This window comes from Lygodium microphyllum, chromosome 29 (genome assembly GCF_053477565.2).
Source record: "Lygodium microphyllum isolate KBCC chromosome 29, Lygodium_microphyllum_v1.1.10, whole genome shotgun sequence".
In the NCBI taxonomy this organism is placed as follows: domain Eukaryota; kingdom Viridiplantae; phylum Streptophyta; class Polypodiopsida; order Schizaeales; family Lygodiaceae; genus Lygodium; species Lygodium microphyllum.
Genome location: NC_141163.1, coordinates 58,427,299 through 58,447,487, shown reverse-complemented (window position 1 = coordinate 58,447,487; position 20,189 = coordinate 58,427,299). Strand labels below are relative to the sequence as shown.

At 46.5% G+C, this 20,189-nt stretch overlaps 1 protein-coding gene across 5 annotated transcripts in view; it reads left to right on the top strand.

Moving 5' to 3' along the window:
- LOC148010677 (SPX domain-containing membrane protein At4g22990-like) overlaps positions 1-20,189 on the top strand; it is a 170,041-nt gene that overhangs the window by 52,150 nt on the left and 97,702 nt on the right. For 2 of the 5 annotated variants that reach the window (XR_015689429.1, XM_087671072.1), the window contains exons 3-8: positions 8,478-8,538; positions 8,681-8,801; positions 18,296-18,604; positions 19,078-19,176; positions 19,265-19,719; positions 19,804-20,111. Coding sequence is in view for 4 of the 5 variants with exons in the window: in XM_087671072.1 (XP_087527198.1) it covers positions 8,486-8,538; positions 8,681-8,801; positions 18,296-18,604; positions 19,078-19,176; positions 19,265-19,719; positions 19,804-20,111 (1,345 nt within the window). In the remaining variant the exon portion in view is untranslated. Of the gene's footprint in view, positions 1-8,477; positions 8,539-8,680; positions 8,802-10,893; positions 18,605-19,077; positions 19,177-19,264; positions 19,720-19,803; positions 20,112-20,189 lie in introns of those variants that run through there. The other 3 variants (XM_087671075.1, XM_087671074.1, XM_087671076.1) reach the window with 3 other exon arrangements.

Sequence of the window (20,189 nt, the reverse complement as noted above, 5' to 3'; positions counted from 1 at the left end):
GCTACTTAATTATATGCGAATTACTTAGTTGATCTAGCCAACCTATGATTAACGATGATCTTCCCTTTAAAGATGCAAATACTTTCTTCTAAACTTGCAAGTACTTTTCCTGAAGGATGTAAGTGACTGCAAGATGAGTGAGATGCATCATTCCATGCAATTTCAAGACCATAGACCTTTTTGCCTTTATGCGACTAAAGGATCTACAGTGATCTTTCTTTTCCTTACCTTATAATGATTGACATTCAGAGCTAACTTTTATAAACCCTACGTTGATGCATCGAAATCAAAGCTTTAATATTTTAAATGAAGATGCATTGAAATTTTGATAAAGGAACTCCATGCATGAGCGAATGCCATGAGTCCATCATTGATTTAATCCTTACTTTAGCACTTAACCCAACCTAAAATGTAACTATCATCGCATGCAATTTGCAAAGTTCATAAATCCTTTCCATGCATTGCGACTATTTGGACATTATTTAATGGGTGTCTACGGTTATCTTATACACGATTCACAACTAGGGAATTATTATATAAGTGCATTATGTGTTATATGCTCTGTCCTTTGCGCGATGCAACAAGGATGCCTTGCCACAATTCTGTCTTTTTACTTATGCATCATACGTTCAGAATTGCAACTACCCTTGATCACGTAAGTGCAAGCAATTGCAAATACTCGTCATGCAACTAAACTTTGTAGATCGAATGAGTATATACATTTCCCAATGCATTTAAACTTCCCTACGAGCATTTAAAACATGTTTGATGCATTCTTTCCATGTGGAAATAACTTTTGGAACCTGGGCATTCAATATCGGGGCGTTGTCCGCTCTCGTACTTTTGGTGGAAGCTCCCGCGTGTGCTCCTCTCGCCTTTTGCTTAGGAGCCATTGATACAGTAGATTTCGACTCGGCGAATGCTTCCTTGGTTCACTTACGCGTCTCGAAGTCACTCTGTCCGAGATCTCTTCCGCACAGGACACAGGCCTTGTAAGACACGATTTTAAAAAACCTGAAGGCACGGGGTGAACTAGGCCTAGGGAAGCTTCAATAGAAGCTTCCAAGCTTTTGTAACACAAGGAGATGACGTGGATGGGGAGATGATTGTGAAGATGACGATGAGGGAGGTGATGACGATGATGATAATGATGATGATGATGATGATGATGACGGCAGGGGGCGGCAACAGCCAGGCGGCGTGGCAAAGGCGGCGGCACCAGGCGGCGGCAGTTTCACGGGGGGCAACAGCTTCACGGCGGGCAGCAGCTTGATGATGATCCCTTCCTCCTCTCCCCTGAAGCTTGGGAGGGGGGTTCATACAGGTTGAAGGGGGGTGGGGGTAGCCACACAAGTGGCGGGTTGCATGCCTCCTCCCCATGCCCCTCCACTACTCAAGCTCCACACATACTCCCTCTCCCCGCCATGCAACGGCTGAAGGGGAGGGAGTTAATTCATAAAAAAATTTGCAAAAATTATACCCTTTCTTTTCCCGTGAAGGGGTGTTCCTACGGTGGCTTGCGGTTTTGAGCCACGGATTCATATGCACCATGCGGGTATGGTATTGTTAATGCACGAGGCTGGAGTTCTTAGGCCAGAATTTCGTTGTTGCGGAAGATCACTCGAAATTGCTTTTGCGCGGGATCAAGAGTCGTTAATATTTCGTTGCGGAAATATTACAATACCTTTGATGTTCTGATGACAAGGAGAGATTTTTCCTCTTTCCCTGTCATCAAATGAGATCGTATACTATTCCAGAGATAGGGAGAGATTCTCTAAGTAGGAGATTTTAATGTCTAGACGCAAAGCAGACAGTGTGACACACATGATTTTGAGGATCCAAGGAGGCTACAGGAGATGGATATAGAGGAGCCAGGCACATGCAAGATATCCGCTGATACTAGAGGAGATAGACTATAGTACTTGCTACGGCCACTACTTGCTAGAGCTAGGGTCATGACACCATCTCGCATTTGCAAGGGGATGAGAAATGGCCTAGATCAAGAGCATTGACTTTCTTCCAGCCCACTAGGTCTAGCATAGTAGACTATGTACTAGACTCCATCGAGACAATGGAACTATTTTAATCCTTCACCATCATCCCTATCCAATCAGAATAGATCATACCTACCTATCCCTCACCTATCCTCCTCACCACACCCACATATTCCATCCACTGCCCATATCTTGCCCACCACTTTCTATTTCAGAGATGAGATAGCAGACATATATAGCCATCATACATATGATGGGCTCACACTCTTTTAGCATAATGCACCCTAGGGACACTCACCTTTCAACTCACCTTCATTCTTCACTCAACTTCTCTCCGAAACTTTCCACACTTCACACACACCAACAGATCCACCCAATTGGGCACCATGCCTCAAAATAGATGGTGCAGTGTTGAGTGCAGAGAGCTATACAGACAGGTTCGGAATCAGAAAGGATTAGGGGACATTGCAGAGAAAGAAGCCCACAAGAAAATGAGGACCTTAACTTATCATAAATGATGGGCATATGAGAAGACACACTATTGGATCTATACCATTTATTCGTGAGCAGAGATATAGTCATAGCATGGCACAGATTGTGGGAGCCACATTGCCCTGCACCTATCAGTGGCCTAGAGACATGGTACTCCTATGCAAAGGGACTATAAGATGTACCACACCAACCACCAATTCCCCACCCACTAGAGCCCTACCCTACCACCTCCACCTTCTTCACACATGATATGGTGAGGAGAGCGGCCGAGCGTTTACAGCATGGACAATGGATGGACCACATAGGCATACAAGGTGAGCACTTCATTTATGCAATGGACATTTTGGCTCCTCTCCTTGCTTTTATATTCAATAGGGAACTAGCAAAGGGCTTCCCAGATGGGTGGACCATGCATATCATTGTGCCCATCCACAAGGCTGGAGACCCCCTAGATCCAAGTAGCCATAGAACCATCATGGTGGGCCACACATTGGCAAAGATATATGGAGCAGTGATAGAGGCAAAGCTCAGTGCATATGCAAAGAGGGAGATTGAGAGCAATAGGATAGGTTGGTTTTTGACAGGGCTTCTCTACACTTGACCACATCTTCACCTTGAGGAGCATGATTGAGCAAGTGAAAATGAGAAAAAAGAGACTTCATTGTTGCTTTGTGGATTTCTGGAAATCCTTTGATATAGTCTCACAAGATAGACTATTATAGAGGCTGCAAATGCTGGGGATTCCATCAAACATGATTTGGGGCATCTATGCACTATATGGGAGAGTGGTAGGCCAAGTGAGATGCCCATGAGGACTTTCAAACATGACCTCTAGCACCATTGGAGTGAAGGAGGGATATCCTCTCTCCCTACACTCTTTGGTCTCTATATCGACAAGATAGAAGATCACATTGTATGAGGAGGTGGCAATGGGTTGGAGATACTGGGTATACTTGTCTCCATTATACTTTATGTTGATGATATTGTTCTCTTCTCTGAATCACACGAGGGTCTACAGCAACATCTCCACGTCTTTTTAAGGTATTTTTTCTTTCGTCACCAAGCGTGACATGAATTTTGCACACAGTGTGGATTAATGGTTGATCTTGGGAAAACCAAGATCTTGATCTTCCACACATCATCACTCTAGGAGCCAGATAGGTGGAGGTTGTGGACTCATATGTCTACTTAGGGATCACTTTCACTACATCTCCTAGGAGATTCACCATGGCACAGGCAGCCAAAGACAGGGACTCACATGAGAGTATGTAACATTGACCCCATGAGGGAGAGATAGTGCCATTAGTCACACTTCCAAGAGCTTCACACATGAAGATGGCTATTTGAGACACTAGTCACACCAGCCATGATGTATGGTGCACCTATTTGGACCTTGTGCTTGGCTACATACCTATGGACACAAATCGGGAGACCACAGATCATTATCCTCTCATAGATGATCCATAGCAAACCATCACTACCACGTGAGATTATTAGATCCGAGTTTGCTACAACCCCCATGAAGATAGAGGCCCTTTTTCAAATCATTTGCTTCATATACAAAGTACATGACATGCATCTTGATAGACTACCTAGGAGGGCCTTCGAGGCCTCTAGCCTCTAGGTAGCTAGCTCAAGCAAGACAAGAGACTTCATGGTATGCACAAGTCGAGCAATGGCTTGCATGATATGGGGATTGACATGGACCATCTTCCCCTCCTTTAGTATGATCTTGACTCCCCCTTCATATATCTCTCCTACACAGAGGAACTTGGTCATGTGATAGGATCTTTACCAGTTATACATACAACATACATGCCTATCACCTAGATGGCCCCTTCCCCTGAAGATGTCTTACTATAGAGTTCATGAAGACTACCATGGATGGCTTCATTGAGTGACTTGGATACCTAGATGTATACACCACAATCCTAGCTAGGTACCCCACACTATTTGGGGGAGACACCTTGCTCAAATTGGTTATGGAGTCCCCACACCAATGCCACTTGGGCTAGTTCCTAGTTGAGATTCAGAGGCCTGTCACTCAACGCATCACTACTACAGACTAGCACTACACAAAGAGGGGGCTTCAGTCACAACTTACTAATTTCTTCCACATAGTGGCCATACACATGGCATCTACATGGAGAGGGGTGACAATCCAAAGAACTAAGGAGATCAAAGCAACATGTAGTTTGTGGATATAATGGCCGGAGACATTGATGCTACATTAGAGAGAGATGAGAAAGATCTGCTAGCGACACAAACAACAACTAACAAAGTTGAGGGCTCAGTCCAAATGCTACCCTTGTACTATTTCATTTGGAATGTATGACATACTCTACCCACCAATCCTAATTGGGTTGGAACTAGATATATGAGTATCATTCAGCCACATAGCTAGACATGTACTATCTCATTCTCCCATTGTATCTCTATACAGACACTATTTTGCCTTGTACATTGTCTTGGATTATTTTACAATATATCACTCACCATCTTTCAGCACGTCACATTTAATTTCTAGTGATGATCATTATTGTACATGATTTTGTCTCATCCACCCATCACTCCCTCTAGAATCGAGGATGGAGTTCTATGGGAGTCACTTCTCATGTCTCCCTGATGATGGATTCACTATTCAGCCAACATATATGGACACTCATCTCTCCCACAGCATACGGGTTGGTATTGGATAGATTCAGGAGCATTACATATCCATATGTACAATATACTATGACATACGAGGATGGTACCACTGCCTCTTCCGTGGTGGTTTTGGACCTCTTCATCATGTCACGGAGTACGAGGACCAGAGATGCCTAGGTGTTTTCCTCTTGGAGCTCCAGAGGTGCCGCATAGTAGTACTATGAGACAGGAGGCAAGCTTACCCAGAGGGACCCACGGAGAGAGTAGTGAGACAAACTTTGTTCATAGATCCGACCCTACTGACACTACTAGCCTTGTAGAGGCACAGTCACCCCGCTAGTCACTCTCCATTCCATGCTGTGGAGTCACATTGGATAGAGCCATTTCACTTTGTCAAGTAGGACAACCTTGTCTACCAAGACCATGTCCAAGGAGGCCACACCACAATCAAATTAGAGCCATTGTCACAATACACTGAAGATTCATCGTTAGGCATATCAATGGAGTAGTTAGGGGTCACATCATAGTTGAGATCATTTGCAAACCTTGAGATCAGCTATAGTCTATAGTCTCTACCACATCTTTTTGTACATAGTTTTGTCAAATTTGGGTCTCCTTTTCTTTCTACTAATGGGATAACACTAGACATGGTCCTACTCTAGCCTAGTCCCATCATAAAGTTATTCTTAGCATTGTTTCATAGACCAGTTACTTATTTTAATGTTATCTCACCTTAGTGATGAGATGACATTAGACATGGGTGTACTTTGAATTTTGTCTCATAGGCCACATTGGCTAGTAAAATTTTAGATGTGGGTGTACGTTGGATTTTGTCTCACAGGCCATATTGGCCTTATGTAGACATTAATCTCTCTCTCTCTCTCTCTCTCTCTCTCTCTCTCTCTCTCTCTCTCTTTGTGGGCACTCAAGAGTTAATGGACTCGCATGTATTTCCAAGAGCCTGCACCAAACTATGGTTATTTGACATCCTAATCACACCTACACTACTATATGGAGCAGAAGTATGGGGCCACAACTTATGTCACATGCATCTTAGCCCACTCAATGATTCGATCAAAACAGAGAGAGATTATTATGATGGTTGGGATAGCATAGAAAGGCCATTGATCATGATGATAGCATGTATGATTAGGAGTGAGCCCTCCACCCTACATCCCATTGTTAGAGCAAAGCTGGGGGTAGCACCTATAGTTGTAGAGGCATTGTTCAGGGCAATGAATTTTTGGCATAGATTATGAGACCTCCCATATCATAGATACTCAAATTGGCACTAACTTCATCTAGAGAACTAGCAACAGAGGGCAAGAAGAACTGTTGGTTTTCATAGAGGAGCATTTGGATGAGCCTACATGGTTTGGATATCGACTGCCTTCCACCTTTTGATTACAGCCTTGGCTGTCCTACACTTTCTCTTGGCCAATCACCCACTACTCCCTCTAGGATTGAGGATGGAGTTTCTCTCACCCAATTAGAGCTGGAACCAAGTCATTAGAGCTAATATCTTGAGGATTGAGACTATGAGGACATAGATTCACCCACCACTCCCTCTAGGATCGAGGATGGAGTTCTACCAAAGTGACTTCTTGTCTCTCTCTGATGATAGATTCACTATTTGGTCTACATACATGGGCACTCATCTCTTCCACAACATATAGGTTGCTATTGGACAGATTTGCACCTTCTCTCATAGGCTATAGATGGAGACACGTAGATGGACAGATACTCCACGAGAGGATAGGACTTGCTAGCTTTGTTGCTAAGAGCGTGAGACAGAGGAGCACTACATATGTAGATGTATAGTATACTATGACATACAAGGACAATACATTGCTGCTTCTACGATGGTTTTGGACCTCTTCATCATGTTATAGAGTATGAGGACCAAAGATGCCTAGGTCTTTTCCTCATGGAGCTCTAGAGGTGACGCACAACACTACTACAAGACGGTTCATCTAGAGGGCTGCACACAAAGAGCAATGACAAACTCTTTTCAAAGATCGGATCCCACTGACACTACTAGCTTCGCACAGATAGAGCCACCCCACCAAAAACCTTCCATTTCACACCATGGAGTCACATTGGATAGAGTCATTTCACTTCGTTGAGCACAATGACCTCATCTACCAAGACCATATTCGAGGAGGCTACACCATAGCCAGATCAGAGCCATTATCATGAGACCTTGAAGACTTACCACCAAGCATATCAGTGGAGCTTTTGGGGACTACATCATTGTTGAGATCATGTGCAGATCTTGAGATCAGCTATAGCTTATAGTTTCCATCACAGTTTCTGTAAAATAGTTCTATCAGGTTAGGTTTTTGTTTTCTTTCTACTGATGGGATGACACTAGACATTGTTCTATTCTAGCATACTCCCATTGTACAGGTATTGTCAACATTGTTTCATAGGCCATTTACTTATTTTAGTGTTATATTTACCTTACTGATGAGATGACATTAGACATGGATGCACTCTCGATTTTCTCTCTTAGGCCACAAGGTCTTACATAGGTGTTAATATATATATATTTCTTTCTTTCTCCTCTCTCTCTCTCTCTCTCTCTCTCTCTTTCTCTCTCTCTCTCTCATAGTAATAAGATAATAAGTTTTCTTTTAAGGGAATGTATATTGTGTTATCATCCCAAAAGCTAAGTCGATCGGTTGGATAGAATGAGATATGATAGAAACAATTCAAGGAAATCAACAAATAGAATGCATCAAAACTCTCTGTGAAGTAGGGTTTTAGGACAATCCTGCACCATTCAAGCAGGGGAAACTTGTACCTTGCTATTGGGTACAAACTCTTGCTCTCTTTAATGTAAGGTATTCATGAAAAAAGTATAATGTGTACTGCTCAGAAAGGGATGCTACACAGACTTTGAAGATGACCGACAGGACTGGTGGTTAAAGAACATTGACAGCCCATTATTTCTGAGAAATGGATGTGATGTTAAACAAACGTTTAAGATGCAAGCAGGTCTGGTGATTAAATGACATTGATTAAAGAACATTGAAATAATTTTGGTGCTGTTTGATCAGATCATCTGCTTACATAGGTTTGTAAGCATTTCATGGGCACAAAAATACCTGTTAAAACAATCATAATTAGCTAGGTCTTGGATGCTTTTAGATATGATTCTTTTGACTTTGATGGGGAGTGCATTCTTCGGTAGTTGTTAGCTGCCTATTCTGGCTGAGCTTGGCAGTTGTATGCCATAGTTTGTACTTATTATCTTGCACTTTTAGTTTTTGGATGTATCAATACAGGATTTGACATGATTATTAGTGACATAAATATGATTTCTTTTTGTGTGATTAGATTCAAGGATGGTGGGATTTGGAAAACAAATGCGGGATTTACAAATCCCAGAGTGGAAACCGTAAGTACATGTAGTGTGAGATGTTAGAGGTGGTGCTAAAACTGACTTGTAATACAAAGTGAATTCATTAAAAATTTGAATTGTTGTTGGTTTCTTATGATGCTACATAAGATAAGTGAAAGTGTGTCAAAACATATCTCAGGTATTACATAAATTACAAGATGATGAAGAAGAAATTGAGAGTTTATATGCGTATGCAAAAGGGGACTGAAGTAGAACTAGCATCAATGCGCAAAGAGTTTGCAAGATTATTAGACTGGGAGGTGCGTGGTAATTGAAAATTCTTGTTTGGTTTTTCCTTGCCATCTATCGCTACTCTTTTACACTGCACTCTAGTTAGTTCTCTTGTTTGCTACCTTGTACGAGTTTTATAATACGTGAGATGTTGTGGTGTATGTGCCTTGCTTTTAAGCTATCTAATGATTTTGATATGATGTTCAAGCCTAACCTATAGGAACGACTCCCTGCCGTCGTGTCACCTGCTACCTCCGCCTCCCGACTATTCCCTCATGCTCGTGCCCGCCCTGCTCGTCGCCTTCGCTGGTGCCCCCACCTTCCCCGCCTGTGGCCCCTGCTTGGGCTTCCGCCTGTGGCCCGTCGCCCTGCCCTACCCGTCACCTCGCCCCACCCTGCCTATCGCCCACCATGCCTGGTGCGCCGCCCCCTGGCCATCATCCCGCCTGTCCCCCCGCCTTTGGCCTCCGCCCCCGCCCCTACCCCCTGATCCGCATCTGCCTGTGCCCGCGCCCCCTGGCCGTCATCTCCCGCCAGTGCGCACCCTTGCCCCCTGGCCATCATCCCCGCTTGTGCCAGTCACCCCCCCATCCCCTGCCTGTCACCTCCGCCTTTGAAAAAAAAAAAGTATTAAAAAAAAAAACCCAGCAATCCCCCCCCCTCAGTTGCTCCCTCCCCCCCTTCGGTAGAATTGCAGCATGATAGGTAGGTTCTCAGTAGGGACGGGAAATGGAAACCTCTGGTCAGACGCCAGCGCATTCTACTAGTGCCTCCCAGTCAAACACCTTGTACATCATCCTCTCTGAGGAACAGCTTGTAGCTGTCCGTGCCACAGAGTTGGAGTTCAAATAAACTACGATCTTGGGTCAGAACGTTGGACACTCCCCATGGAGGGCCGAACTGCGGGACTAGATCCACTCCATGTTGCGCATTGGCACAGAATAGATCGCGGAGGCAGTCCTCATGGGCCAAGGGATCTTCATGGTTCGACTCACCTCTGCGAATGCAGCTCATGAGCTAGTGGAGAGCGCACCCTATGCCTCCATGAAGGGGGTCATTCACATGATTCCCTGGTATAGCTGCTTCACAGTGGAGACATTTGCGCTCCATATAATAGATTTCTCAGACATCGAGTCACCTTACTTTCCTCGGACTGGCAATAGAGTACCGCTAGTTAGTGGAGGACTTTGAACAGCTCTTTGGCACAGTTCTTCCAGCCTCCTTCGTAGATGCAGTGACAGCTACAGGAGTCCCAAAGGTACGAGTGGCCGTGAAAGACACAAAGAGTATACAAAAGTTCTTGGAGATTAAGGTAGGAGGTTACTCCTTTAGGCAACAGGTCATTGTGATTGGTTAACCAGGGCAGTGCCTGCGCTACCACGACTTTGGGCATCAGGGAGCAGTTTGTATGCATTTTGGAGCCAAGGCGGCTCCGCCGCAGGTGGATGCGGACAGCTTCACACGGGTCCAAGGACAATAGAGAGGGAGACGGCAGGGGGGGTGCAGCCAGCTCCTTGGACCCAGCCTCGACACTAGGGAGCAGGTGGGCAAGCGACGCCCCCTCGGCAGAGCACTCCACAGTCCCCCCCTGCCCGCCCCAACCGGCAGGACCGCAACCCCTCACATCCACCACTAGCACCACAAACTACCTCACCTGAGATCCCATAGTCCCCACACCCACCCACCCCCACATCCCATGCCCCCCTACCCTCCCTCCCTCCCCCCCCCCCCCTATCTCCCCCCCCCCCCCCATCTCCCCCCCCCCCCCCCCCCCCCCCCTCCCTCCCTCCCCAACTGACCCTGGTCCACAACCCCCCCTTCCTAATCCCATAGTCCCCACACCCACCCACCCCCACATCCCATGCCTCCCTCCCCTCCCTCCCTCCCCCCCCTCCCCTCCCTCCCCAACTGACCCTGGTCCACAGCCCCCCCTTCCTAGGGCCACCAGTCACTCCCTCACACCCGCCACGCACCTCCGTCCATCCACCATCCCTCAATCCTCTTCCCCCCTACCATCTCCCCTACCGAGCACCCCCCCTAATCCGCACTTGGTTCAGGTGATCCCCCCCAAAACCACCCCCCCTCCTCCCACACAGGAGGTGATGAGCCACACACGCCTACGTCCTCCTTGCACAAGTAGTCTTCCCCCTCCCACATAGCCACCAGCTCATCCGCCTCTGCCGCCCGTTACACTTTTCCGAGATAGGCACAGCTGTTGCCATAGGAGTTTTTCCGCAGTGGCCCATGGTTCTACCTGAGAGTTGCGGAGCATGAAGAATTTCCACTTCCTCTAGAGGTGGGGATCTTCGTGGTTCACAAGTCAAGGAGGGGCAAGGTCCATCTACTAGCACGACCGGATGGACCAAACTACGCTTTTTTTCTTCAGTTCTCTCACTCAGGGGATTGGATGACTACACAGATAGAGGAGGAGTTGGAGTCAGGTGGCGGACCACATCTCCCAGTGGATGGAAGGAGAAGGACTAGTACTGTTTGCACAACAGTGGCCTGGTTGCATGATGGACATTTAACTAGTGGGCTGGTCCCGAGGTCCCACACTTGAGCATTATCTTTCGAGCCCCTCCACAGTGGAGAGCTCCAAGGGATGTGAACGAGTGGCCCTTGGCACAGGCAGCCCATTTCTACTAGTGTACGGAGTCATGACTCTCAGCATGGTTGATAGATGCATTGATAGTACCACCTGGAGCATCTATCACCCCTATGGTCCGGCCCCAAGGGCCACCATGGGGGACTGGAGTTCACCATCTAGACTGGTGGCAAAGCATACTTGCATGCCTTATAGTTTTTTCTCCTTATTAGCAGCCTCCACACTGAACAAATGCCTGTTCGATCAGTCACAGGTTTCCCCATGAGCTTACACCTTGGATCCTGCAATGTGAATAGTCTCCACTATAGTGGGGCACGTGGTTCTAGGAAGTTGATTGTTCGGTAGGAGCTACAGCCTGTCCTTGTGGGAGGGATTGACATCTTACTTCTAAAGGAGCACAAGCTCATCCCCACCCAAGCCCACTCGGTATTGAAGGTACTCCCAGGCAGCTCGTACACTTACTGGGAACATGCCATAGGTTCCCACGGCAAGAGTGGAGGCATATGCGCCTCTATTGGCCCGAGTCTCACCGCCTATGTACGAGACCATGGGACGATAGTGGCAGGGCGGGTTCTATGGATTAGATTGGATATTGGGGACTCGTGCCTTGGAGTCCTCAATGTCTATGCCCCTATGGAGGTTAGGGCACATAGCAGGTTCTAGGTGGAGATTGCGGATGGACTCCTAGAGGTGGACTCCTAGATCGTCGGAGGAGACTTCAACAACTTGGAGGCTTTGGAGGACCAGTAGGGCAGAGGCAGAAACTACCGGGGCATGGCTAGGGAGGAGCAAGAGGCATGGGAGGTCTTTCTGTTGGAAGTAGGAGCATGCGATGCTTGCCTGGAGAGACCCTGGCTTCCATAGGAAGGAGAGGTCGTTGGACTTCTCTTGGGGATATAGGCGGCTAGGTGGAGTCCTACTGAAGCGGTTGGACAGGTTTTATGTGGGAGAGTGGGGAGGCTCTCATGGAGGCCAGATTGAGTAGTTGGCGGGCACCATGTTGTCCGATCATCGCCCAGTTCTCCTGACACCTGATCCCTAGTATCTGCCCTAGACACACGATCCTGCCGGATCCCTGACTCGATCTATAGGAGGGAGGAGGTGACGAGACAGATAGAGCAGATTTGGACCAGAGAGTGGGGCGAGGGACCAAATAGCAAAGGAGGTTGCAGAGGTCCTAGCCGAGTTGAGCAGAATTTGCCAAGAGGTAGCCATATAGACCAGGCAGCAGCAGAGCTGGGAGGAGGAGAGAGCTCTCCGGCGGGACCTTGCAGCCACGCAGAGATTATTACAGGAGGTACCAAGGGATCCCACCCTCCACACACAGGAGGTGCGCGCTTGAGTAGCCATTGCTGGCTTAGAGGATAGGCGCTCGAAGTTCTCTTTCCGTACCTCAGCAGCCTTTTGGGTGCGGAAGGGGAACACGATGTGTAGGGAGTTCTTCCAGGTGCACCAGCCTTGCACCGCAGGAGAGTAGATACGTAGCCTTTGGGATCAATATATGGGAGGACTAGACAAGGTAATGGAGATTGCCACCGACTACTACACGTGCCTTTTCCAGTAGGACATAGCCTCAGCTAGAGGACAGAGATGTAGACAGTAGGTCTGGAATCACATCCTGTCCCTCGTCACAGAGGAGATGGGACGGTCCCTCCTAGCCCCCTACACAGAGAAGAAACTAGAGGAGGCCTTCCATACACATGATGGGCAGAAATGCCCGGGGGAGGATGGTCTCTCTAAGGCCTTCTTCACTACCTACTGGGAAGTGGTGAAGGACCCCCTACTGATGGCCTTCCAAGAGATTTCCACTTTAGGACAGATGCCAGGGAGTCTTTCGCCAAGCCTTATCAATCTTCTCCCCAAAGGGGGAGACTTGTTGGAGCTTTCCTAGTGGAGACCGATCAATGTATTTACCTTCTTTGAGGCGACAAAGTGGGCTCAGCACAGTGGGAAGAGACTGGCCGTACTACTCTTGGATTTTGAGAAAGCTTATGACATAGGATTTCCTAGAGGGCACCATGGTGAGGTTGGGTTTACCCTAGGTTTGGATTCACAGGGTCTCCGCACTTTACAGATCGGTCACCAGCAGGGTTCTCATAGGTGGAAGGAGAGGGGAGGAGTTTCTGCTGGAGAGATTGGTCCGACAGGGCTGCCCCCTGGCTCCATACCTATTTCTACTCTTTGCAGAGCCGATGTCTCACTTTCTCAGGTCACATGTGAGCGGACTACACGGCCTTCGACTTCCAGTGAGAGAGGAGACTGAGTTGTTAGACTCAGAGTGTGCAGATGATACAACACTCTACGTAGAGGATGATGAGTTGATGCTGGAGAGAGTGAGGTTGGCTGAGCAGAGGGCAGACCGTCCGGTACCTAGGGTTCCAGGTGGGACTCGACATCACTCCTGCCCAACAGTTTCTTCCTGTCCTTGATTCTATTGGGAGGAAACTGACCTACTGGAGCACGGCTCGCCTCTCACTAGCTGGCCGAGCCCCGGTGGTTAACCAGGTCCTCCTAGCGACGGCCTGGAACATCGCCTTGTGTTGGTGCTTCTCCTCATCTTGTGTAGTGTAGCTTTGCCGCCTAGTGTGGAACTTCCTTTGGTCAGGGCCAGATGGCTCCAGGGATTCCAGAGCCAACGTGGCATGGACGACCATCATACGGCATTGGTCAAAGGGAGGGCTTGGGATCATAGACCTAGAGTATCAGAGTATGGCCCTCTTGGGCAAGCTAGTTGTCCGTGGCCTCACACCGGGCGAGCAAACCTGGAAGGTCTTATTGTAGGAGGGTCTTTAGAATTGTAGACGGAGGCTTGGCGGTGAGTGGACGTTGTTCCTTAGATGGATCTTTACGTCAGCCCAGATCCCCCCCTCCCCCCCCCAACCTCAAAATCACCTTTCCTATGCAGCTTACTCTGCGTGTGGTAGGGCCTCTGTAAGGCCCTAATCCAAAGTCCCCCAAGGCTGCCAGGAGAAGATAGACCGTTAGATAGTCATCTAGAACCCCTAGGTCAAAGATTAGGAAGGGGCACAGATTGGTGAGCGCCCCCACATCCAATGGGCTGGTTGGGAGACTGTTAGACAGTCATCTGGAACCCTAGGTCAAAGATTAGAAAGGGGCATAGATTGGCGAGCGCCCCCACATCCAGTGGGCTGGTTGGGAGGCTGGCCCAGCTTGTACCATCAAGACATGGCGGGAGGTGTACGGGATGGAGGATGAGGAGGTGCTGCAGCAAGTATCAGGGTGCCAGAGAGGAGTAGAGTTGAGGAGAAGGGAGATAGATGCAGCAATACCTCTGGAGTGGCTTGCTCTTCCGATACGAGAGCCGATAGAGCGCGGGGAGGTATGGGCCGCTAGGGTTTCAGCAGCAGGCATCCCCCTACAGGTGGCAGGTAGAGTTGGTGGCGGTCCGCAGGGAACTTTCTTCACGGTTCAGGAGGGGGGGCGTCTGGCCCTTGACAAAGGGCAGCAGGATGAGGGGATAGCTGCCCTTTCATGAAGGAGGATTTGGATGGTGGGCCTTCAGGGGAAGACATGGCGACTGGACCCCTATGTTTCCTGGAAGGAGCTCAGGGAATGGCGCCTTTGGATCTGGGAGGGCAGACCACTTGATGAGCTGGAGTGGGATCCAGGAGAGTGGCTATGGCCGGCGGCCACTGCGGTCGCCAAGAAGCCACCGAGGTTCCTGCAATACACTGCCAGGATTGGTAGACACGTACTGATGCAAGAGGATATGGATTGGGTGGCGTCACGTAGTAGGCACTGGGCAGAGCACAGCATCATGGAGCCTTTCCGGACGGACCTTCTGGCGTCGCCTATGGGATAGCTGGAGGTCGAGGAGGGTATCGTATTTCTTATGGCTAGTGGCACATGGAGGCTTGGTGGTGGGAAGTTGGCTTGCCCAGATATAAGAGGGAGGTTGTATGCGCTGCACAGAGCACCCTTTGGAAACCCAAAGCACTGCCTTTGGTGACGTTGGATGGATCTCATGGGGAGCTTTCTACTGGCACGCAGTTAGCCACGATCGTCACCTCTTGTATGAGGCCAGGATGCAGGACAATATTCATTATCGAGGTAGGGTTGTGCGCAGTGGTCGGTTTGAAGGCTCTACCCATCCGCCAGGTGCTGGAGCCCACAGCAGACCGCTTGGAGGTATGGGAGATCATAGGGAGTCTTACTGGATGGCATATCTGGAAGGCGTGGTGTTAGGAGACTTTTGGCGGAGAGAGACTTTCAGTACAAGCGACCTTAGCAGAGCTCTGGACCTCCATCATCCACTCCCTCCACGGCCGATGGGATCAGGTGCAGGGCGAGTCCAGGGCTCGTCAGGAGCCCTGTTGTCATTTCATGCGCACTTGGGGCGGTCAAGATCTGTTTTTTGTGATACAGGCAAGCAGCCCCAGATGGTGATACACCCCCCCTGCATGGCTTCTTGCCCCCATCCCCCCTAGACCACCTTGAGAGGCTTGTATACATGATGTATTTGTGACTTTGCATCAGCTCCAGCTAGTCTGTTGAGCATGAGCACTCCGTTGTAATCGGTTTTTTTTTTTAGTAATATAATCAGCTACATTTTACTTGCAAAAAAAGAGAGCCCAACCTATAGATCATGAGATGCAAGCTACAGGCTTTTCAGCTATCTAGTGATTTTGGTGTGTTGTTCAAGTTAAACAAATAGAACATGACAGCAAATATAGAAGTCTTTTATTTGTGAGAAACTCTTCAAACAGTTAGTTTTACTTCATATCAGCAATTAAAATATGGAGGCACAATTGATTATGTCCAGCTCAATACATACAAAAATGTCCAATGTGAGTGTGTTATGTAGGCTATTGTCCCTCATCTTTACAGCCTCAATATTTCCTTCTCCACCTTGTGAATGAAGTATTGGCCATAGCTTTGGAGCGATAGCTCCTCGCACAACTTAGGTAAGAAAAAGAAGAGGAATACACCCATCCAACCGAGTATTCAGGAAGGTAACAGCAAGCATGAGCTCCATGCCTAAGTATCTAGTAAACAACAAAATTCCTGCTTGCATATGCTTCTTATGCTTGCTTCTCTCACTAGTAACATCCCATACCACACATTTTGGGAGTGGAGTAGACCCATTGAGCGTGGACTGTCATGGTCCCACGAGCAATGGTTTTGATCATAATGCCAAATGTCAAGTCCTAACAGATTCCCAATCTAAGTCATACAAGCATAGAAAGAAATGTAAAGAGATGGATTTCAAACTCACCTCCCAGCTGTAGAGATGAACACCTTGGGATTAGTCCCATTTCAAGGATTGGTGTCCCATACCATCATCCCAAACAATCCCAATGTGTGGCTAGAGCTGCCTAGGATCTAGATTCCAAGAGTGGATCTTGCAAAAGATGTGGCACAACTGAACCCCCATAATTTGTGCAGCAAAAATAACTTTTTTGTTTTTAAGCACTGTCATTGACATAGTTGCCCACATATACCCCTTAGCCATCCTAGCTTGTAGGATGTATTCATACCTAGTGACCAAATGGTCAATGTGTCAATGGCCAAGGCTACATATTGATCCGCCTCTCTCTCACCTACCATGTTGACCTCTTTATGAGGTGGTTGTGTATATAAATACAACATAGCTATTGAGCATATTCAGATTTGTAATATACCTCCAACACTCATTGTCCTCCATTAAGCATCTTTGTAGATCACCATCGAAGCTTGTAGGAGTGCATGGGTGGAGAAAGCCTTCAGTCATTAGTTGTATCAGTTTGGTGAAAGAGAGAAATATTTTCTTACACTCTCCTATTCTCTCTTGTACTTGTGTTCGTTGTTATCTTCTGCTGTGCTCTATTTTGCTCCCACTTGCCTTTAAGAGACTAGATAATCTCCATCCAGATCCAAAACAAAACCTATTTGATAGAAATATCGTCTAGTTTGATTGCATGATTGTATCTCATTGTCCGTACCAAGATATAATGCTGGCAATCAACTTCCATCTGTGACCATCCCTTTTTCTGAGATAAGTCTATTATAGGTATCTCCTTAGCGTGCTAAATACTAGAAGCAAAGCAGTGAGAAGACAGCTACCTTGGTTGTTAGAGACATCTTAGTGAGCATATTAGTAGGAAGCAAAGTAGTGAGAGGAAGCAGCAGGAACGCTAAGCCATTGCATAATATTTCCCGAGATATCCATAGTTTACACCATCACAACTACAAGTACTTTCGGATATAGTTGAGGGATAAAGGAAAGTATTCACTTAGATAGGTGATTTTGATTTGGTCACCCTTCCAATGGACAAATCAGAGACATTCATAGCAGTTAAGGTTCTCTCAAATGAGAGTGACCTAGGCAGACAGCCTCATCTCAATGGTATAGGGCAATCTTCATAAGACGTCCATCAAGCATAGAGCAAAGTATATTGGCTTTCTAGGTCAGTGATTCATCTATAGGTATGAAAATTTGAAATTATTTTACATGGCTAGTTATCTAAGGCAGAAGAATCGGAAGTCTGTCGAAATACTTGTTGTGAACTACTGTGGTAGGTATGGTGGGTATGGCCCTTCCCTACAAAGAATGAGATCTTTAATGTTACATTCTGGATCGCTTCTTAGAAAAGAGCATTAGACCACTGAATGCAAAAGGGGACAAAAGGTGACTTCGTGCATAATGTGCATGGAGTTGGAACAAAGTATCCCAAGGCAAAATTCCGAGTACAAAGCAACCTTATAAGGAATGTCCATATCAGAAAGAAAATAAGTAACAAGGGGAAGTCTATTGGCAAGCCAGTCTGGAGGTCTATAACGAATAACCAGTCGGGAGGTCTATAATGCCAGATCATATGGGTAGGGAATAGGAATCAAGTTAATGAAGACTTCTTCATAATGGGCGAGACATGCTTTTTTACTGACATGCAAATTTTCTGTTTTGGGTGTGTGGAGCAGATCGAAAAAACTGTCTTATTTGTACTAGAGCAACAAGGTTATCTTGCTGCACGATTAGCTGTACTAAGTGAAGAGCGAGCAGCGGCTAAAGACAGTGGCAGCTTGTCTCATCTGCTAGAATGTGTTGATGCTTATCGGGCTGTTGGAATGAAACTTCTCAGACTGCTGCACTTCATTGAAATAAATGCAACTGGGCTGAGAAAGATTCTTAAAAAATTCGACAAAAGAGTCGGACATCTTACTGATTATTATGTAGCAAGCCGCTCAAACCATCCTTATTCACAGCTGCAGCAAGTATTCAGGAATGTGGTTAGTTCGACAGCTTTTTCCGTTTATTTTGATATGCAAAAATAGTTACGGTCTATTACATTGAATTGGTTAGTTTGACAACTTTTTCCATTTATTCTGACATGCAAAAATAGTTACGGTCTATTACATTGAATTGGTACTTCAATAAAAGTTGCCTTCCTCAGAAGTTAAACAGTTTGTGATATAGATTGGCTTCATCGGGTATGAGGCCAGCTCCACAACTGAATGTATTGCAGTACCGCTATAATGCAACTGTCTCATTTGATCACAAAGCAGTATGAGTGCGTTTTTGTTTTCATCTGAATGTGTCATTGCTTTTGTCATGCCCTCCACACCTCTCTGTCAGGTTCTCAGATATGAATAAAAGATTTTGATAAACAACCATTCTGACCGGTCTTATATTTTTAATATTTAATTGATAAAATATATCTGGAGTTACTAGGAAAGTATGGTGCTGATTTGTTTTGTCCAAGGGCATAGAAGCCATGGTTGGATCTCTTACACGGAGCATTGCAGAGTTGAGAAATCCGACAAAATCTATATATGATGAACCGGCTGGAATTCATCTTGAGGTAATTGACTGTTCAATGGCTGGTAGTTTCTCCTAATGCTTGAATATTGTCAAATGCAGTGCAGTAACCAAATATTCTCTCTACGTAGGACCCAATTATTCAATCTATAAAGGCTGCTCAACAGCGATTAACAAACTCAACTAGTTTCCTTCAATACATAGCAAAGCATGCCCTGATCAGTAGGGCCGATGACATTTCCAGTCTTCAAGAAAATATCATTGAAGAGCAATACCACGTTTTATCCCTGCTTCTAAACTTGATAAACACATTTCTGTATATGGTGAACACTTACATTATTGTACCAACAGCAGATAAATATGCCCAAAGTCTTGGTGCAGCACCGACTTTATGCGGAGTGATCATAGGATCTATGGCAGTTTCTCAACTGCTCTCATCCATATACCTCAGTGCGTGGTCAAATAAGTCATATTTTAGACCTCTTTTTGTCAGCAGTGTCGTCTTATTCCTGGGGAACATTCTCTATGCTGTGGCATATGATTGGAAATCTCTAACTGTTCTCATCATCGGACGAATTCTTTGTGGGTAGGCCTTTCTTAACTGCAATTTTGGAAAATCAGAAATCCGTCTCATGTGACAAAATGCGTTGAATTTGTTTTGCCATGTCAGTTTAGGATCAGCCAGAGCTGTGAATAGAAGATACATTAGTGACTGGGTGCCAACTAAGAAGCGTTTGGAGGCTTCAGCTGCTTTTGTTACTGCAAGCGCTTTGGGTATGGCTGCAGGACCTGCATTGGCAGGTCTATTTGAAGTCCACAAGTCTGTATTTGGAATGTCACTTAATGCAAATACCTTACCTGGATGGTTTATGGCTGTATGCTGGTTAGTTTATTCCATCCTACTTTGGGTTGGTTTAACGGAACCTGTTCAGGAGGAGTTAGAAAAAGATCTTCAACCTCCACCTGTAGCAAGTGAAGGTATGGTTAAATGATTCCTGGTGCTTTCTTCGTATTTTGATTCTGCTATGAAGTTATGTGATGATTAAGGAAAGTAGA